This window comes from Borostomias antarcticus, assembly GCF_949987555.1.
Source record: "Borostomias antarcticus genome assembly, chromosome: 19".
Taxonomy (NCBI): domain Eukaryota; kingdom Metazoa; phylum Chordata; class Actinopteri; order Stomiiformes; family Stomiidae; genus Borostomias; species Borostomias antarcticus.
Genome location: NC_140252.1, coordinates 4,180,904 through 4,202,940, shown reverse-complemented (window position 1 = coordinate 4,202,940; position 22,037 = coordinate 4,180,904). Strand labels below are relative to the sequence as shown.

At 45.7% G+C, this 22,037-nt stretch overlaps 3 protein-coding genes across 3 annotated transcripts in view; 1 reads left to right on the top strand and 2 right to left on the bottom strand.

Moving 5' to 3' along the window:
• The window catches only part of LOC311321810 (histone H1-like), a gene marked incomplete at both ends in the record, with an annotated part of 149,988 nt that extends 128,857 nt beyond the window's left edge, over window positions 1–21,131 (bottom strand). The window contains one exon of the mRNA XM_084453825.1: window positions 21,024–21,131. Coding sequence (XP_084309951.1) covers window positions 21,024–21,131 — 108 coding nt within the window. The remainder of the gene's footprint in view (window positions 1–21,023) is intronic.
• On the bottom strand, window positions 18,183–18,593 carry LOC311321814 (histone H3.2; the record flags this gene model as incomplete). Its single annotated transcript, XM_084453829.1, has 1 exon — window positions 18,183–18,593. One exon carries the CDS (start codon window positions 18,591–18,593, stop codon window positions 18,183–18,185), a length of 411 nt encoding a protein of 136 aa, XP_084309955.1.
• LOC311321849 (histone H2A-like) lies at window positions 18,866–19,252 on the top strand (the record flags this gene model as incomplete). The annotated part of the gene is made up of 1 exon (XM_084453864.1): window positions 18,866–19,252. The coding sequence occupies one exon, from the start codon at window positions 18,866–18,868 to the stop codon at window positions 19,250–19,252; it is 387 nt and encodes a 128-aa protein (XP_084309990.1).
• Window positions 21,132–22,037: the final 906 nt, after the last annotated feature.

Here is a 22,037-nt window from a genome sequence, read left to right as displayed (position 1 = left end):
ATAACAATGCATGCATCACCTAACATTTCACATCACATCACATAACATTTCACATCAATCAATCAATCAATCAATCAATCAAAGCTTTACTTGTATAGCGCATTTCATACCCAGAGGCAACACAATGCGCTTTACAGAGAACAAGGGAGGTGGGCATACGACCCACTCTCTACATATTCCAGAGGGAAGCAAAAAAACAGTAATCACCCGGGGGCCAGATAAGTGAGCTGTAAAAATTATTCCCTGACCCCTCTCAACAAGGCGATCGAGCAAGCTCCAGGAGTATGTTTGTCTACCGGCTAAGAACATTTATAAAGCAATACATTACATTAAATTACATTTCAGAGTAAGAGAGGCTAAAAAGCATCATAGGAGAGAGTACATTCTACGGACATGCTACGACATCCACAGCAGACACGGGGGTATCTATCGGACTCAGGGTGGTCTGCGGGTGACAGTGGGGCATCCACTGGACCTGGTTAGAAGATAGGAGGGAAAGAGAGAGGCACTGGGGAGAGGGAAGGCAGAACAGGGTTAGTAGCACATAGAGCCATACAGACCACACAGATATTGAAACAGGCAACCTGGGGCAAGCTCCTGGATTATATTTGTCTAATGGCTTAGAACATTTAAAGAACAATAAATTACATTAAATTACATTTTCAGAGCAAGAAAGGCTAAGAGCATCAGGTCCAGGCCTAAGCCGGATGTGGACTGATGTGTGTGTGTGTGTGTGTGTGTGTGTGTGTGTGTACTAAATACTACGACATCCACAGCTCCACAGCTGACACTGGACCTGGTTAGAGGATAGGAGGGAGAGAGAGAGGCGCTAGGGGAGGCAGAAAACGGTTAGTAGCACACTGAGCCATTGAGGCAACACAGCTGTCAGAACAGAACAAGCCTGTTTCAGGGTAACCAGCTTCTGTACACTACTTGATATACATACAGTGCATAGCAGGAGAAATACCAATGTATACAGAGGATTCACAGGTAGGTTTGAGGCTGCCTTTCTGTGTCTCAAGGTCCTAGCTAGTGATTGTAGGCTAGGTCAAAAAGGTACGTCTTGAGGTCTCGCTTGAAGACCTCCGTTGACATAAACAAAGTACCATAGATAATGATGAGATACTTTTACTTTTTATAATGCTCAATAAATGATTTATTTTGAATAGAAGCTCCATTTCTAGAGGCAGATTCATGCAATATGTAGGGTATTACCAAATTACATCAATCACAATCACACAACAAATGGCAACGTGGTTGGAGAGATTCTATAAAGATGGCCTATCATACCCTATATGGACAAAAGCTGTTATAGCTGCAAACGGGGGACCAACTCCTTATGAATGCCTATGAATTTAGAAAGGGATGTCATAAAAGCTCCTCTAAGTGTAATGTGTAGACATCCCAATACTTTTGTCCATATAGTGTATATAAAAAAAAACTAACAGTGCTTCTTACCTACAGGACCAAACACCTCATGTGAGAGATATTGTGGCGACATGATCAATCAAGCAATCAATCAATCAATCAATCAAAGCTTTATTTGTATAGCGTATTTCATTTTTTTCGAGAGAAAAATGAGCTGTAAAAATGATTCCCTGACCCCTCTCAACAAGATGATCAAGCAAGCTCGTGGAGTATGTTTGTCCAACTGTTAAGAACATTTATAGAGCAATAAATTACATTAAATTACATTTTCAGAGCAAAAGGGGTTAAAAAGAGCATAGGAGAGACATGGTAAACACTGGTGTATGTCTGTGTGAGCGTGAGTGTGCCTGCGTCCAGGTAGAGGCAGGGGTCGGGGGTGGGAAAAGGATACGGACCCGGGTTAGGGTGAGGGGAAGGGGGACTGGGCCCCAAGTCCAGGCCTAAAGCCGTAAGTGGACTGGTGTATGTCTGTGTGTACGTGTGTGTGTGTGTGTGTGTGTGGTACCTAAATGCTACTCACTTTACCGAGACCAATGGGAGGGTGGGCATAGTTCCCACCCCTACATATTCCAGAGGGAAGCAACAAAAAAAAAAAAACAGTTTCACCCGGGGGCCAGAAAAGTGAGCCGTTACAATTATTCCCTGACCTCTCTCAACGAGACGATCGAGCAAACTCCTGGAAAATGTTTGTCTATTAAACTTATACAGAGCAGTAAACATGGGCTAGATACTTCATAAGAGAGACATGACTAACAGGAGAGTGCACAAATAGTTACAGAGAAGTTGCCTACATGGTAGGCCATTATGTGTTAGCTATCACTGTAGTCTATAATATGATATTTGAGTGAATCATATAACAAAGCACAATAAGCACTTAGCATAACAGGCTCATAGAGAATGCTGCAAGGCAGAGGTGGGGAAACAGAAAGCGGAGAGCCAAGGGTAAAACATGGGTAGGGTTGGGTGGGTAGGGACAGCTGACGACACAGTGTGGGAAGGAGGAGCCAGTGGTCCGGTTCCCGTTCCTGCTTGGTTGTTGCCTACTCACCTTCCCGTATCCTGTATCACCTGCACCTCATCCCTCATTACCCTTAGCATTAAAGGAGTAGTAGTGAGTTGAGGAGGATACCTTTGTTTTCCTCGCGCAGACGAGTCAGGGAGAGCCATAGGTGGCGCTGCTGCACCACCGACATGGCCATCACTCCACCCAGACAGGAGGCAGAGACTCTCACAAGCTGAGCAACGGCTCCGGCGGCTTCGGCCATCTCCGCTCTCCTGTCTTCATCCATAGAGGGGGGGGTTTGCTCCATAGCCAGCTGGCCGATGTAAATGGCCAGCATAGCAATAGAGGAGGAGGCAGCCACGGCCTGCGCGGCCAGCGAAAAACGCAGGGTTGTCTTGTCCTTGACGTCCAGTATGCTTCCTGGCCGAGCCCCAGGCGGAGGAACCAGGCACCAGGACCACTGCGATGTCGGGTTCCAGGGGAGGAGACTATAGCTGCTACAGCAGTCCAGCCGGTTACCCTCGTTAGCTCTGCTGAACTGGTGAAGCGGACATCTGATCGCCAACGGCCGCTCCCATTCAGCCTCGACGAACGCCTCCAGGTTGGGCATAGCCGGCAGGAGACGAGAAGCAGGCTGGGAGGGACGCCCGTAGCAGACGGAGCTCCACAGGGGGAGCCCCGTAGTCGCAGCAGTCTCCAGTACGGGGATGCCAAGGTGATGCGTGGCTCTACCCAGCAACCAGGGCAGGTCGCGGTCGAAGGAACCCTGCCCCGGGAAGGAGGAGCCACTAGCCATAGTGGCTTCTGAGGCAGAGAGACCCTTGTCTGCCTCGGAGAGCTCTTCCTCATCATCAGACGGGAGGGAGAGCATCGGGGTTGTCGGTTGTTGCGGGGGCACGCCGATGTCCTCGCCGTCGACCGCGCCGACCAGCTGGGCCAAAACTTCAGTCTCCAGCGTCGGCGGAGCGAAGAAATGTGACGAAAAGGAAGCAGACAAATTAATGCTATCCTAAACGAGAATGGGGAAGTAATCACAGATGAATCTAAGATGAGACAGACCGTCAAATAAATCTTTGATTAGATGTATGACGAACTCCCCTTCGAGGAATCGGCTACAAAAGACTTCTTGACATCTGCGGATTTATGTAAATGTGAAGATCCCACCTCACTCACTGATGAAATAAAAGCAGATGAAATTCAACAGGTACTTAAAGGATTAACATGGTGATTTTCACTTTTTTTGAGTTTGAACGTGCTATTTGCACAATAGGACATTGAAGAAACACAATAAAAACATTAAATATATCCGTTTTGTCGTTTTTGAGAAACTGGAAGCGTAACATTTTCAGTCCAATTTGACTCGGGGTAAAAATACTCCGAATTCGTGACGTTTTTCCCATTCTTGACGTCACCCTAAAGTTTGAAAAACCCTCCTCCACTCCCCTGCACCCGCCTCCAACTGAAACCTGTCTGCGCCGTTTCACCATCTATCGAACACGGTAAGGTAGTTCTGAACCTTTTCTCATCTTGAGAACAATTGAATAGTTGCAGTCTCAATGATGACCACCTCTTATTTTAATATAATTTGTACATTTTATAGGCCTAATTGTATTTGTGGTTGTCATACAAATTGGGAAGTTTTTACCATGATCGTGTCTGATTAGTAGCCAACCTAGCTAATGGTAGATAAACGAACCATAACGTTAGCTGTAATTGGCAACAGTTTTTAAAAAGCTGTCTGATCCAGCTAGCTATCTGTCTTTATCCAGCATGTTGACGTTAGCTAGCCTAATGTTTGGAATGTCAGCTAGCTGTGTTAATTATCATAGCATGCTAACGTTAGCTAATGCATTTGCTTTAGGTAACGTTAGCCCTCCAGTGCAATGGGAGAAACACAGCACCATACTGTACTCTTCCCTGGCATAAACACAGCGCCCCATACTGTACTCTTCCCTGGCAGAAACACAGCGCACCATACTGTACTCTTCCCTGGCAGAAACACAGCGCACCATACTGTACTCTTCCCTGGCATCAAATCTACTTGCACCAGGTGCAAACTGTGCTGTAAGGTTTCCGAAGCGATATCCTACCATAACTGTTGTGAGCGTGCTTTGTTGTATAGGCCAATACAATAGGCAAAGTTACGAAGTCAAAGGTGGATATAAGTCAGTTTGTCTCCACAGGAACCCCCCGATTATCTCTCGCTCAAACTTAATTCGATATAATTTAGACTTACTGATAAATAGCCTATTGTTGTAATTTATGCTGTTTTGCATATGCAAAATATCGATGCTATTACTAATCGCTTTTATAATTTGTCCCCTTTTCTTGTAGCCAGATCACTACATTTCCAATACTGGGACTCGGGAGGTCCAGGTCCCTTCAGGGCTCTGGAGGTGTGCAGGTCCTGGAAGACAGGTTGCAGCCAATGTCACCTAATGATATTATAAATGTTACAACACCGCCCTGTTTTATGAGAAAGTAGCCTGTCTTAATTTAATGTCATGTTGTATGCGCAACAATTACCTCGGAAAATAAAGACGTAGTCCTACAGTACCCGTGCGGGTTTTTGTCATTTATTTATTCTCACATTTGAACTTGATCAAACACACCTGCTGTGTACTGAATCGTTTGTCCTAAGGTCTTGTATTGCAGCGTTGTGATGCGCATATAGAGGCTATTGTGCTAAAATGATGACTACATTTCAGGGTGGGTGGAGGTGAAGATATTAAGTCAAGTTATTATGTTCCTTTCATAATTTACAACTCTAAATAATTGTAATTCTGCAAAACATTCTGAAAGTTGTGTAAACCTTATCATCACTGTGGCATCTGCTCCACATAATGTTGATCATCCCAGCACCTCGATCCGACCCAACTTCAGGAAGCATTGCGCATTTTGGGATTAAACAGCTCCAGTAGATATATTCTATTAGAACCAGAGGGCATTACAATAACATTCTAAACGAGATCTATTGACTGCATGACCTGCTAGTCTCCAGACTCCGGAGTAGGCTATACCCCTTGACCGCTGCGCTCACGGAGTCGTGGTGCACGGCCCGCTATCTCTCCAAACGCATGCAGTCTCCCACATAATTCGGGGTAGGATAAGTAGGCTACATGTAGGCTACATCCTCTCCCCCTTTCTGTAAAGCGCACATTGTGTTGCCTTTGTATATGAAACAAGCTATAATGATTGAATTGATCTGACTAATAATCAGTTATTGCGGTGTTATTCCACTCAATTCCTTTATATCACCACAACTGACAGATGTTCCCAGAACAGTAACGTTTCAGTGTTCAACTGGCTTTGTTGGACACCTACTAAGATAAATAACGTTAGACTGGTGAACAATGCGGATTTTATGTCGGTTTCACAGCGCAAATGATCTGTCTTCTGGTAAGACCCACAGTTGCAATTATTTGACTGTCTATACTGTTCGTAGCTGGCTGAAAGCTAGTCTAATAGCCCAAGCCTCCAAGCTTGCGTGGCCGGCTGCAGGGTGCTTTTCCTCTGTCGCGGGGGAGACGTGTCGTCGTTATACTTTTATCGTACTTTTCCCAAATTGGCCTAATGCAAATTCGAGGATACGGCCTGTTAGGTAGCGTGTATCTTTATAATGTTTGGGGGTTAATATAATATTAAGGACTTTGTAAATGCCCCTGGTTAGCAGCTAGAAAAATGGCTATTGATCTGGCTGTTGCGCGATCTAGCTCTTGTGTTGTTTAGCTCGGAGCGGTGGTAGCTATGGTAACGGGGCACACGCCTGTCAATCATAATGATTCCAGTTGGTCATTTGCTCAGAGAACTGTCAATCAGTTGTTATGAATCACGCCCAGTTTTGAGTGAGTGAACTTTTTGAGTGGCAGATTCAGACCTCTAAAAACATGTTTTAAAAGAATTTGTATGGATGAATTCTGAAATAGTTAAACACATGTGTTTTGTTGTTGCCTAAAGATACCTGGAAAGTGTTTTATTGAACCACCATGTTAATACTTTAAACAACTGAATAAGCAACGTGCGCCTGGAAAAGATGGCCTGCCGGCAGACCTATATCAGGAAATTAGTTACGAGGTCTCCCGACTGCTGGTCCGGGCCTTCAACGAAGGAATCAAACAGGGCCTCCTTTATGAGTCCTTCTATAAAGGAGTAATTACTCTATTATATAAAAAAGGAGACGAAAGAAATATCAACAACTGGAGGCACTTAACTTTAACTAACACTGATTACAAGATCTATGCAAAGCTTTACCTAGGTAATGATGAACCGGCTTCAAAGCTGCCTGGACGCATTAATAGAAAAAGAACAAACCTGTGCAGTTAAAGGCAGATTAATGTGGGAAGAACTTGGCCCCCCTCAGTGCATCAAAACTTTCATCTATCCGAGGTAACGGAAATGCATCACGTTTGGTCTTAGAGTTCAGTCTCCTGTAGTCGACACACAACCGTAGACTACCATCAGCCTTGCGCACAAGTACTACAGGGGATGCGTAGGCGCTTGCACTCTCTTGAATGACACCCTTTCTTAAAGGATTAACATGGTGGTTCAATAAAACACTTTCCAGGTATCTTTAGGCAACAACAAAACACATGTGTTTAACTATTTCAGAATTCATCCATACAAATTCTTTTAAAACATGTTTTTAGAGGTCTGAATCTGCCACTCAAAAAGTTCACTCACTCAAAACTGGGCGTGATTCATAACAACTGATTGACAGTTCTCTGAGCAAATGACCAACTGGAATCATTATGATTGACAGGCGTGTGCCCCGTTACCATAGCTACCACCGCTCCGAGCTAAACAACACAAGAGCTAGATCGCGCAACAGCCAGATCAATAGCCATTTTTCTAGCTGCTAACCAGGGGCATTTACAAAGTCCTTAATATTATATTAACCCCCAAACATTATAAAGATACACGCTACCTAACAGGCCGTATCCTCGAATTTGCATTAGGCCAATTTGGGAAAAGTACGATAAAAGTATAACGACGACACGTCTCCCCCGCGACAGAGGAAAAGCACCCTGCAGCCGGCCACGCAAGCTTGGAGGCTTGGGCTATTAGACTAGCTTTCAGCCAGCTACGAACAGTATAGACAGTCAAATAATTGCAACTGTGGGTCTTACCAGAAGACAGATCATTTGCGCTGTGAAACCGACATAAAATCCGCATTGTTCACCAGTCTAACGTTATTTATCTTAGTAGGTGTCCAACAAAGCCAGTTGAACACTGAAACGTTACTGTTCTGGGAACATCTGTCAGTTGTGGTGATATAAAGGAATTGAGTGGAATAACACCGCAATAACTGATTATTAGTCAGATCAATTCAATCATTATAGCTTGTTTCATATACAAAGGCAACACAATGTGCGCTTTACAGAAAGGGGGAGAGGATGTAGCCTACATGTAGCCTACTTATCCTACCCCGAATTATGTGGGAGACTGCATGCGTTTGGAGAGATAGCGGGCCGTGCACCACGACTCCGTGAGCGCAGCGGTCAAGGGGTATAGCCTACTCCGGAGTCTGGAGACTAGCAGGTCATGCAGTCAATAGATCTCGTTTTGAATGTTATTGTAATGCCCTCTGGTTCTAATAGAATATATCTACTGGAGCTGTTTAATCCCAAAATGCGCAATGCTTCCTGAAGTTGGGTCGGATCGAGGTGCTGGGATGATCAACATTATGTGGAGCAGATGCCACAGTGATGATAAGGTTTACACAACTTTCAGAATGTTTTGCAGAATTACAATTATTTAGAGTTGTAAATTATGAAAGGAACATAATAACTTGACTTAATATCTTCACCTCCACCCACCCTGAAATGTAGTCATCATTTTAGCACAATAGCCTCTATATGCGCATCACAACGCTGCAATACAAGACCTTAGGACAAACGATTCAGTACACAGCAGGTGTGTTTGATCAAGTTCAAATGTGAGAATAAATAAATGACAAAAACCCGCACGGGTACTGTAGGACTACGTCTTTATTTTCCGAGGTAATTGTTGCGCATACAACATGACATTAAATTAAGACAGGCTACTTTCTCATAAAACAGGGCGGTGTTGTAACATTTATAATATCATTAGGTGACATTGGCTGCAACCTGTCTTCCAGGACCTGCACACCTCCAGAGCCCTGAAGGGACCTGGACCTCCCGAGTCCCAGTATTGGAAATGTAGTGATCTGGCTACAAGAAAAGGGGACAAATTATAAAAGCGATTAGTAATAGCATCGATATTTTGCATATGCAAAACAGCATAAATTACAACAATAGGCTATTTATCAGTAAGTCTAAATTATATCGAATTAAGTTTGAGCGAGAGATAATCGGGGGGTTCCTGTGGAGACAAACTGACTTATATCCACCTTTGACTTCGTAACTTTGCCTATTGTATTGGCCTATACAACAAAGCACGCTCACAACAGTTATGGTAGGATATCGCTTCGGAAACCTTACAGCACAGTTTGCACCTGGTGCAAGTAGATTTGATGCCAGGGAAGAGTACAGTATGGTGCGCTGTGTTTCTGCCAGGGAAGAGTACAGTATGGTGCGCTGTGTTTCTGCCAGGGAAGAGTACAGTATGGGGCGCTGTGTTTATGCCAGGGAAGAGTACAGTATGGTGCTGTGTTTCTCCCATTGCACTGGAGGGCTAACGTTACCAAAAGCAAATGCATTAGCTAACGTTAGCATGCTATGATAATTAACACAGCTAGCTGACATTCCAAACATTAGGCTAGCTAACGTCAACATGCTGGATAAAGACAGATAGCTAGCTGGATCAGACAGCTTTTTAAAAACTGTTGCCAATTACAGCTAACGTTATGGTTCGTTTATCTACCATTAGCTAGGTTGGCTACTAATCAGACACGATCATGGTAAAAACTTCCCAATTTGTATGACAACCACAAATACAATTAGGCCTATAAAATGTACAAATTAAATTAAAATAAGAGGTGGTCATCATTGAGACTGCAACTATTCAATTGTTCTCAAGATGAGAAAAGGTTCAGAACTACCTTACCGTGTTCGATAGATGGTGAAACGGCGCAGACAGGTTTCAGTTGGAGGCGGGTGTAGGGGAGTGGAGGAGGGTTTTTCAAACTTTAGGGTGACGTCAAGAATGGGAAAAACGTCACGAATTCGGAGTATTTTTACCCCGAGTCAAATTGGACTGAAAATGTTACGCTTCCAGTTTCTCAAAAACGACAAAACGGATATATTTAATGTTTTTATTGTGTTTCTTCAATGTCCTATTGTGCAAATAGCACGTTCAAACTCAAAAAAAGTGAAAATCACCATGTTAATCCTTTAAAAGCTCGGCGATGTGCTCCTTTACCTCACTATACTGTGTAGGTGGAATTCGCCTGTAAGGTTGGGTCACTGGTTTGTCATCACTAAGATGTATTGCATGCTGTACGTTGTCCGCGTAACCTAAATCCTCATCCTCTGACGCAAAGACGGTAGAGTATTTCTCCAGCATCACTCTTAGCTTGGCCTGCTGTTCAGGGCTCCCTCCTATCTTGACATTCTCAAACATGGACGGTGTGTTCAATGGCTGGCCTGTGTGGGTATCGACTGTGACCTCCTCAGTGTCTGCTGAGATTCTCTGAAACTTGACCTCACAGCGCCCATCGATTTCCATGCTCTTTACGCTGGACAGCACTCCCAGCCTAGTCCTAGGCTGTAACCACACATCTTCCTGAGAGAGATTCATAACTTGAACTGGAAAGACCTGACTGTCAGTGAACACTAGCATAGGCACAACTACTAGGCCACCCGGCAACGGTGTGTTCACTGGCTCTAGCAGTAGCGCAGGTCCCCCATATTTTTCAGTCCTACTCCCCCTGGCCATTACTTTTGCGATAGATGAGGCTGGTATATGGACAATATCCTTCCCTGAGACTCTGGCAAAAGTTGCCCGCTCAATCATACTGGCTGTCTGCAACTGTTGGAAAGCCTCTCTCCATCCTGAATCAAGCTGTCCACCTAAGGTGGTGTCAAACTCTGTCTGTGCTAACTGTCTGCACCTCTTGACAATGTTCATGCCCACCAGCCCAGGGAAAGGGGAGGAGTTCAGTTCATCCTTAATGATCAAGAACCCACACTCTGGTATGGTCATCTCCATGGTCTCTACATCCAGTTCTACATAGCCTAGGTAAGGGATGTCTAATTTGTTGGCTGCCGTTATCTTTAACCACTCAGATGTAGGTTCGATGTCCTCATCTTTTCCATACAAATGATGCCTAAAGAAGCTCTCTGTGATCGTACTTACATTACTGCCTGTGTCTAGTATGCATGATGCTGGTACACCTTCAATCCTTAAGTCTACTACAGGGCACTTTCCAACTGCATGTTCAAGTATCCTACTTCTGTAAGGGATGTCTCTATATGAGCCAGTAAGTTTCTCTCGAAGGGCTTGGCTCTTAGCATCCGAGGGCATCAGTTTTCCTGGACCGCAGATGACGGGACGGTCACACTGTCTCGACCCCGAGTTTGAGTACACTTCCTGGCTATGTGTCCCACCCCATTGCACCTTAGACATATGGGCTACCCATCCTCAGTGTACCTTGGCTGCCTTCTAGGCCTGTTAGTTGCTGCTGTCAGTTCTCTAATTGCTTTAGTTAGCTCTGAAATGGTTTGGTCTTGTTCAGCCAACCGTTTGTCTTGCTGTGCAACCACCTTTAGGACATGGTCTAAAGTAGCTGGCTGATCACTGGCAGAGATGGCTGCACACTGTGGCTCACAGGTTACTTCTGACTGAACTTGTCGGCTTTTTACCACTCTAGGGCCGTGGGACCTATCTTCCTCCACCGACCACATGTTTGCCTCCTTACGAACATCAAGGAGGTTTGACTCAGGTTTGTCTCTGATAAACTTGCGGAGCTCCCGCTTAAGGTTTGCATCCCTCAAACCCTCAACAAACTGATCTCTGAGGACTACTTTATCATTGGATACAGCATCCTGTGACTGCTGGGTTACAGAGGTTAGGATCTGGGAAAGCGCATGGGATTAATCCCGGTGATTCTCACCTTCTAGCTGCCTATGTTGGTAAAAGGTCTGCAGGAGTTGTGTAGCGCTGCGTTTCTCCCCAAATGCCTCACGCAAGAAAGTGAAAAGATCACTAGGTGGCCTAGGCCTAGACCCATCTCCCATACACAGTCGGACCTCTTCTAGAGCAGGACCTCTTAGGAGGGAGAGGAGGAAGTCAGACTTCTCTTCGCTAGACTGTTCTCTGGTCCTGAGGACCCTTTCCACTTCCTCAATGAATTCCCCCACTGACCTCCCATCCTTACTGATATCCCCAGTAACAATTTGGATTTGCCTTTCTCTTGGTACACAGATGTATTGTTGGGAACTATTTCCCCTGTTGGCACTACTTGCCCTCGTTTCATCTCTCCATCTGTTAAGCTCCCTGATCTGGTGCCGCAGCTCCTCCATTGTGTCCCCATCACCACCTGCGGCGGCCCCATTATTTTCACCATTATCATTTTCTACCACTGACATTGTTACAGTTATAGGTGATAACTACTATGATACTCAGTCCCATACACCACACCAGTCTCAAGGATATAAAACAGTCTCTTGATGATGTAAGCTCTGCTGGGACTTGCTTGGAGATATAGATGACACAGTCTCTTGATGACTTTGTAACAGGAACCACCAAGGCAGGAACGATGATCTTCCTCACAGGTACAGCTGTCGTCACTGGCTCCCTCTGGAACACCACCAGTCGTCACTCCCAACAGCTACTCCTCCACCAAGCTGGCCACTGGTGACACCGTTCACCGCCTGCCAATCTTCACCACTGCCGTATTGCCGTAGATTTATCTTTGCCAATTTGTCTTCGACCCCACTCCTGGTACCAATATTGTAGCCCGTGGATTTTAGGGACACACCGGGCACAACTGCTTCTGGGGGAGTTCTTTATTTTGTTAGTGATGTCACTCATAGAAAAATAAAGAGTGACAACAAGTTCCTAAAATTGGCAGGAAGTTTCAATTTAGTTTTCCCAAAACAATACGGCAGTGGACAGATGTACATTGTTTTAATATTATTTACCACAGATAATACTGGATTCCGAAGATGCGCTTTCTTACACAGCGATGCTTACACAGAAGTGCTTCTCACCAAAAGACTCTCTTACTGCGCAGGAAACTATCTCACTGCACATGATACTAGAACATGCGACATCGCCCTCTAGTGGTGGCGGCCCAAATACCCACGCAATTACACGTTAACTTAAAACTAAAAGAAAACACATTCGCTACACAGCGCAACACCTGGGGAACACATAATTATTATTTACCACCCGGTTACATTTGATTGAGTGCACCAGTCAATTTATAGATGTTCATATTTTTTTACAAAGTCACTATATATGAGCTTGTAGTATGGGATGTCTTTTCTACCTCTTCCTATTTTGTGCCTCCATTTTGTGACATCACCAATCCAATTCACATTTCGGCTCATGCCTTTTGCAACTGTTTTACACAGGCTTATCATCAATTTAATACCAAAATCAATGGAGCCTAAACCTCCGCAGACTCTTGGCTTGAAGAGGAGTTCTCGTTTTGTCACTTCTCTGGTAGTGCCCCATACCAAACGGAAACCTTCTTTGTTTATTTTCTTAACAGTTTTGTCAGTCGGCGGAAACACTCTACTCAAAAGCAGGTCTCGCTGCAGCTAAAAGACCGGCTCGAGCCGCAGTCTTTTCCTGCTAAAGCAGATGTGACTCACGCTGCCCAGCAAGCAAAATACGTCTAATAGAAGTCTAGGCTAAACATATACCAGATATAGCCGGTTTAGCATAGCCCACTTTTAGACGGATTATTTTTTTTAAAGGGGTAGTAAAGGGAAAATGCATGTTTAGCCCTGTTTTAAGGTTACTTATGATCATATACAATGGTTCAGATCAAAACATTGACAAAACTAGCCCTTTTGAGAAAGTCTGATATTGCTCTACCACCGTTTAGGTCATACAATGGATGTGGGTGGGCACCTTGAAAAATCATTCAAAAACATGTTAAACTCATAGGGGCGAATTCACTAAAGGATTGCGCAGCTTTTCCTGATGCAAAGCCTGTGCAAATAAGTCAGAAATTATGTTTGCTATTCACAAAGCCCTCGCAAAGGGTGAAATACGGTGTTAACTGCGTTGCGTTCGTCATTGCGTTTCTCTGCGCCGGTGTTATTAGCTCATATTTAAATTAGGTAATATGGGCGGAGAATGTTCCCCTCTCTATGCAAATGAACATTATTGCAAAACCCGCCCAATTCACAAAGATCGGCGCAAATTGCCTCACGCAGTTAAAGTGAAATTAATTCCGTTTTCAGAGACGTGGTGGTATTCAAGCGCAAGGGGTGTCATGGCCAGCCTTTCCGCTGATCATGGCAGCAGTGATTGTTGCGAGGCGAATTCGGCATCGCAATGCCAGGCATGTTGTTCGTGAGAGAATATTAAGAAGAAGGTCACTTTTTGATTTAACACTAGAACCACCGCGGTAGCTGTTTGGACACCAGAGCGCGCAGCTCTTCAGCCAACTGGAGGATGAAGTCGCGTCTGGGGAGGCTCAGTTGACTATGCGTCTCTCCACCCGTCCCCAGCGAGTCCAAGCTCCCCCAATGAATAATACTTATTTATAATAGCCTACATAGCACGAAACTGTGCGTATAATAGTCTATACGCGAAACTGCGCATTCCCTATAGCTGTTCATTGAACGGCTGGGGGCCGATATAGGTATAAATAAATAAAAAACATAGCCTACACAATATTTTTTTTTTTTGAATGGTCTTGAAAATATTTTGCTTTTATATCATAGGTGACGGCAGGTATCATCTTCAGCCATGGATGATGACTCCCGTGCGTAATCCTTCCAACGTTGGAGAGGCGGCGTACAACCGGGCTCACATCAGGACGCGCGGTGTGATTGAGTGCACATTTGGAATCCTGAAAAGCCGTTTAGATGCCTAGATCGTACCGGTGGGGCAATGTTATACACTCCCCCAAAAGTATGCCAGATCATCGTACTGCAACTTGCATGACATAAAATGACAATTTTTCCTTTGTTCGTCTTTTTAAATCATTCCACCTCCGTTTGCAGTCTTCCGCGTTTACACACACAAATGGCACTGACTGATTGGGAAATTAAACCCCAAATATGATTTTTTGCTGCAGTCGTGATATTTTTTGCGGAAAGCTGTGAGACATGTTTTTGAACCTCGTTCGTGAGGCCTTCAAGTTCGCTGTCTGAAAATCGTATCTTTCTTTTTCTGTCTGCCATCCTCCAATGATATGCATACGAGTTGTATGCGCTGTATGCGCAGTATTTATAGTAATTTCCTATATCAGCAGCAAATTGCACTCAGCCGCAAACACCGAATGGGCGTGTTTGCGCTGGGATATTATTAGCGCAATGTCTTTAGTGAATAGGTTTTTAAAACGGAGCACATAGCTGGAGCAACTGACGCGCAATGTAATGGTGCAATTAGCGGGCGCAATTTGCTTTAGTCAATTCGCCCCATTGTGTCGCCATGGCCCCAGGTAGCTGCGCTGACCTGCTGGACGCCCATGAGACCACCCCCGGGACCAGGTGGGATGCCAGCGAGTGCTCGAGGGGCGGGGTTCCCTGAGAAATATCCCTCTCCAGCCCGACCATTTGGCTGTCTTTGAAATTGAGAGTTTAACATGTTTTTTTGAATGATTTTTCAAGGTGCCCACCCACATCCATTGTCTGACCAAAACGGTGGTAGAGCAATCATCACTTTCTCAAACGTGCTAGTTTTGTCAACTTTTTGATCTGAACCATTGTATATGATGATAAGTAACCTTAAAACAGGGCTAAACATGATTTTTCCCTTTACTACTCCTTTAATGCTAAGGGTAATGAGGGATGAGGTGCAGGTGATACAGGATACGGGAAGGTGAGTAGGCAACAACCAAGCAGGAACTGGAACCGGACCACTGGCTCCTCCTTCCCACACTGTGTCGTCAGCTGTCCCTACCCACCCAACCCTACCCATGTTTTACCCTTGACTCTCCGCTTTCCCCACCTCTGCCTTGCGGCATTCTCTATGAGCCTGTTATGCTAAGTGCGTATTGTGCTTTGTTATAAGATTCACTCAAATATCATATTATAGACTACAGTGATAGCTAACACATAATGGCCTACCATGTAGGCAACTTCTCTGTAACTATTTGTGCACTCTCCTGTTAGTCATGTCTCTCTTATGAAGTATCTAGCCCATGTTTACTGCTCTGTATAAGTTTAATAGACAAACATTTTCCAGGAGTTTGCTCGATCGTCTCGTTGAGAGAGGTCAGGGAATAATTGTTACGGCTCACTTTTCTGGCCCCCGGGTGAAACTCTTTTTTTTGTTTTGTTGCTTCCCTCTGGAATATGTAGGGGTGGGAACTATGCCCACCCTCCCATTGGTCTCGGTAAAGTGAGTAGCATTTAGGTAACACACACACACGTACACACACACACGTACACACAGACATACACCAGTCCACTTACGGCTTTTGGCCTGGACTTGGGCCCAGTCCCCCTTCCCCTCACCCTAACCCGGGTCAGTATCATTTTCCCACCCCCACCCTACCCCCGACCCCTGCCTCTACCTGGACCCAGGCACACTCACGCTCACACAGACATACACCAGTGTTTACCATGTCTCTCCTATGATCTTTTTAGCCCCTTTTGCTCTGAAAATGTAATTTAATGTAATTTATTGCTCTATAAATGTTCTTAACAGTTGGACAAACATACTCCAGGAGCTTGCTTGATCATCTTGTTGAGAGGGGTCAGGGAATAATTTTTACAGCTCACTTTTCTCTCCCTGGGTGATACTGTTTTTTTTTTCTTCCCTCTGGAATATGTAGGGGTGGGGCCTATGCCCACCTCCCTTGTTCTCTGTAAAGCGCATTGTGTTGCCTCTGTGTATGAAATACGCTATACAAATAAAGCTTTGATTGATTGATTGATTGATTGATTGCTTGATTGATCATGTCGCCACAATATCTCTCACATGAGGTGTGTTTGGTCCTGTAGGTAAGAAGCACCGATAGTTTTTTTTTTATGTACACTATATGGACAAAAGTATTAGGATGTCTACACATTACACTTAGAGGAGCTTTTATGACATCCCTTTCTAAATTAATAGGCATTCATAAGGAGTTGGTCCGCCGTTTGCAGCTATAACAGCTTTTGTCCATACATATTGCATGAATCTGCCTCTAGAAATGGAGCTTCTATTCAAAATAAATCATTTATTGAGCATTATAAAAAGTAAAAGTATCTCATCATTATCTATGGTACTTTGTTTATGTCAACGGAGGTCTTCAAGCGAGACCTCAAGACGTACCTTTTCGACCTAGCCTACAATCACTAGCTAGGACCTTGACACACAGAAAGGCAGCCTCAAACCTACCTGTGAATCCTCTGTATACATTGGTATTTATCCTGCTATGCACTGTATGTATATCAAGTAGTGTACAGAAGCTGGTTACCCTGAAACAGGCTTGTTCTGTTCTGACAGCTGTGTTGCTTCAATGGCTCAGTGTGCTACTAACCGTTTTCTGCCTCCCCTAGCACCTCTCTCTCTCCCTCCTATCCTCTAACCAGGTCCAGGTCAGCTGTGGAGCTGTGGATGTCGTAGTATTTAGTACACACACACACACACAGACACACATCAGTCCACATCCGGCTTAGGCCTGGACCTGATGCTCTTAGCCTTTCTTGCTCTGAAAATGTAATTTAATGTAATTTATTGTTCTTTAAATGTTCTTAGCCATTAGACAAATATAATCCAGGAGCTAGCCCCAGGTTGCCTGTTTCAATATCTGTGTGGTCTGTATGGCTCTATGTGCTACTAACCCTGTTCTGCCTTCCCTCTCCCTAGTGCCTCTCTCTCTCCCTCCTATCTTCTAACCAGGTCCAGTGGATGTCCCACTGTCACCAGCAGACCTCCCGGAGTCCGATAGATACCCCCGTGTCTGCTGTGGATGTCGTAGCATGTCCGTAGAATGTACTCTCTCCTATGATGCTTTTTAGCCTCTCTTACTCTGAAATGTAATTTAATGTAATGTATTGCTTTATAATATGTTCTTAGCCGGTAGACAAACATTACTCCTGGAGCTTGCTCGATCGCCTTGTTGAGAGGGGTCAGGGAAGAATTTTTTTCCCGTTTTGTGGTATTGTTTAGGTATGGTACACTTTAGTCCACCTGTAACATACCACAACGCAGGAGGAAAAAGAAACAAGACAAAAAAACCACCTTAATCTCACTTTGCTGTGGTTTTCCCATCACGTTAAAATAGATTGAACGGCTATTCACTTGTTTAAACCACCTCATACGCTAAACAAAGCACGTTACTAGTGTTTGAATAAAACATTTTGAAACTAAGTTCATACTTTCTCTGAGGCTGTAATCAAATGCTGGAAGGGACTTAAGTTTGACTTATTCCGTTCCAAGTTCTCTTCTTGGGTGTCAAAAAAGGCGGTACAGGCTGATATCCATGGCTGGGCGTAAGGTCAATCAAGAACAATAATTGCATTGTATACGTGGATGTCAAGACGGTGGTGAATGGACAGTGTAGTAGAACTAGCAGTCCAAACTACCCCCAATAGGACGCACTATACTGTAAAGGTTATAATAGGAACACATTGGCTTTATTATTAGAGATAATGAGGTGGCTCTTAAAAGAGCCTTTGGGGGATGTTGAAATGATAAAACAACTCAGACCAATTTAGGCGCGTTCTCCGCGAATGCGGCGGGCCAACTGGATGTCCTTGGGCATGATGGTCACCCTCTTCGCGTGAATGGCGCACAGGTTGGTGTCCTCGAAGAGGCCGACCAAGTATGCCTCGCTGGCCTCCTGCAGGGCCATCACAGCAGAGCTCTGGAAGCGCAAGTCGGTCTTGAAGTCTTGAGCGATTTCCCTCACCAGGCGCTGGAAGGGCAACTTACGAATCAACAGCTCGGTTGACTTCTGGTAACGACGGATCTCTCTCAGGGCTACTGTGCCGGGCCTGTAACGATGAGGCTTCTTCACACCGCCGGTGGCGGGTGCGCTCTTACGAGCCGCCTTGGTGGCGAGCTGCTTCCTCGGGGCTTTGCCACCGGTGGATTTGCGGGCGGTCTGCTTGGTTCTGGCCATGATCTCAGCTTTCTTTTCCGAGAGTCGAAGGTAAAGCTTCAAGAGGGTAATGTGCCTTTTTTTATAACGCCCGCTGCCGTGCGCTGATTGGACAGCCTCTCTGGGCTACTTCATTGGCTGGCTATCGCCTCCTTCTCCCCATTGGCTATTAACACGGAGACTGGGATTGGATAAATCGACAAACGCAAAAGGGCGCCACTTTACGGAAGGTATAAAAATCCGACCGCCGTTGAGTCACATTACTGAGTTTCCAAAATATTTCTATACTGAAAATGAGCGGAAGAGGGAAAACAGGAGGCAAAGCAAAGGCCAAGGCCAAGACCCGATCATCCCGCGCCGGTCTCCAGTTCCCGGTGGGTCGTGTTCACAGACTTCTCCGTAAGGGCAACTATGCCCAGCGTGTGGGAGCCGGTGCACCGGTCTACCTGGCCGCTGTGCTCGAGTACCTGACTGCTGAAATCCTGGAGTTGGCCGGCAACGCTGCTCGCGACAACAAGAAGACTCGTATCATCCCCCGTCACCTCCAGCTGGCTGTCCGCAACGACGAGGAGCTCAACAAACTTCTCGGAGGCGTGACGATCGCCCAGGGCGGCGTGCTGCCCAACATCCAGGCAGTGCTTCTCCCCAAGAAGACCGAGAAGGCGGTCAAATCCAAGTGAAGTCGCCACTGACGTGAATTCTCCCAATAATCCCAAAGGCTCTTTTAAGAGCCACCCACTTCTATCCTTAAAAAGCGCAAAGTGTATTTCCATTGTCCTCTGGAATGCGTTTCCATCATCCTCGTGTTCTCTGTTACCTGCGACTACGTGGGCCACCTCCCGAGTTGAGGCACATTCGCCCACATGAGACTCCTGCAAGTAGGAGTCTCGCTTGAAATCGAGCTAATTCAGTCTGATTTGAAGTTGTTGCAGACATGTTTGGGTTGTCAGTTAAAGTTATTCCACGGACGTTGCCGGCTGCAGGTTTTACAGCATGTTATACCGTTATTGGGCATAGTTGTATTTCTCTTGGTTATTTTAATTTAAAACGTGTTTAATTGAAACGCTTCGTGTTGCCTGTGGATTAAGTGTGCTGCATGAATGACCTAGTTTGTCCTCCCTAATAATTAGACGTCCCTTTATAAATGGCTTGATCACCTCGTAGACTTATACAATAATGGACAGAAAAGAGCAACAGGGCTACTATTAACTACTCCCTCCTTTCCCTGGTTTCATGCACACCATCAAACTACAATGATTCTGTTTGACCTGTAAAGACCAACAAATAAGACAATTTCGTACCTACCGCTGTGCCACTTAACCCCAACTCAAAACATTGTACGTCGCTTTAGACTTGGAGAGAATGCATGCATGTCTATGGGCGTTTCTCAAAATAACTTTTTACTAATTATTTGAATTTGTAATTTTAATAATGTATAACCCTACAAAGTACGTATCACGTTGGAGCGAGTCGGGACGGAATTTGGCCACAATGCAAGGGTCACAGCATGGCGGCGGTCAGCTCTGATCATCGATTGCGCAGTCCTGATCCTTACGAACGCGCCCACGGCCTGCGCTGCTCCGCCGCTCTCTCACTACTCCTCTCATTTCAGGCGCCAAAAAGACAATGTTGAATAAACTACGTGTCCATCTGATCCCCGTGCACGCCAGTTGACCATGGACATGCATCAGATAATGAGTTTTACCCTACAGTTGAAATTCATAGCCTCCCATTACCAGTGCTGTGGAAGTGTATTATAATGAAACACCAGCGTGTGCAGCACGTTTTCAGTACCATTAGATTAAGTGCTTTATATCGGAATTATTACTGTTGTGTGTGCGCCCGCGTGAATCCGGTGGCCAAACATGGAGATGCGCTTTTATGGATGGGTGGGTGGCTCTTAAAAGAGCCTTTGTAACGGTAAAGAGGACAGAAAAAATACGTTTACTTCTTCTTGGGGGCTGCCTTCTTCGCCTTGGAAGCCTTGGGCTTGGCAGCTTTGGGCTTGACGGCCTTCTTGGGGCTCTTGGCTGGGGCTTTTTTGGGTGTCGCGGGCTTCTTGGCCTTTTTGGGGCTCTTTGCCACCTTCTTAGCTGCGGGCTTCTTGGCTTTCTTGGGAGATTTCTTGGCGGCTGCAGGCTTCTTAGCCACAACCTTTTTGGGCTTCTTGGCTGCAGCGGGCTTCTTGGCGGCTACCTTCTTGACCTTCGGGGCGGCGGGCTTCGTAGCTGGCTTCTTTACCTTCGCCTCGGCTGCTTTGTTGATCTTGAAAGAACCGGAGGCGCCAGTTCCTTTGGTCTGTACCAAAGTGCCCTTGGTGACGAGGCTCTTGACGGCGATCTTGACGCGGGAGTTGTTCTTCTCCACGTCGTAGCCGCCGGCAGCCAGAGCCTTCTTGACCGCTGCCAGGGAGACACCGCTCCTCTCCTTGGAGGCGGAAACAGCCGTGACGATCAGGTCGCCGACGCTGGGTCCCACTTTCTTGGGCTTGGCTGCTGCCTTCTTCTTGGGTGCCTTGGCCGGAGCGGCGGCTGCGGGAGCTGGGGCGACTTCTGCCATGTCTATCTTGAGTTTGCTCTGCGGTATCACACACGTACTGTATGTCGGTCCTGCTGACTGTGAGTCCTCGACGCTGCGAGGGGTTGGCCTTAAACGCGCCATGAGAACCGTGTGGACTCAGCTCCACCACCGAGGAGCTCTCGGTTACCAAAATGATGTTCCTCCTGTGTTTTCTCCTGGTGTATAAAGGGCTAAAAATCAAAGTTGGAGTGGAGCACAAGTCCGAAAGCGAATGTGACAGCGAGCAGCCTATTTGTCGTTCGAAATAAAGTGGTTTGGGAGGCGGCGGCCTCGTCTGTTTATTCGCGACCGGGTAAAAACACCGCCGTTGATCTCTCGGATGGAGCCGTGCGCACTAGGTTTCCAGTGGCATTTGACTCCTAAAATGTCTAAAAGTGCATGCGATTATGGACAGAAATCGTTGCCCAGTGAGACAAGTTGTCTGGCAAGGGGCTAAAATGATTTAGGGTACACAGAAGCGGTGCCTATGTTTTTAAACGGGGTCTCTTTTGGGGTGCGTAAAGCACAGCGTTGAAACTGGGGCTGAGACCTGGTCCCTATCAAGCTGGTGTCTGCCCGTGTGTGTAAGCTACCTTTCGCCCTCCCTGGGTGATTCACATTTGGATTCCCTGCAGAATGACTCCGCCTGGTCTTTTTGAACTGTCTGTCGCCTATTACACCCCTCGTCTGGGGCAATGTCCTCGTTTGGTTGGTAGGCTATGCAGTGAAGTGACCTGAGGCGCACCGGCTGCGTTACATAGGATTGCAAAAAGTGACAAGCAACCATCACAACACACACGCGTCGTTTTCTTTTTACTGAATTTGATGACCTTGCTATAAAAATGTCTGAATCGTATCTTGAGTGGCTAGGCTATTGTGCCATGAGAATTATAGAGAACGCAGGAG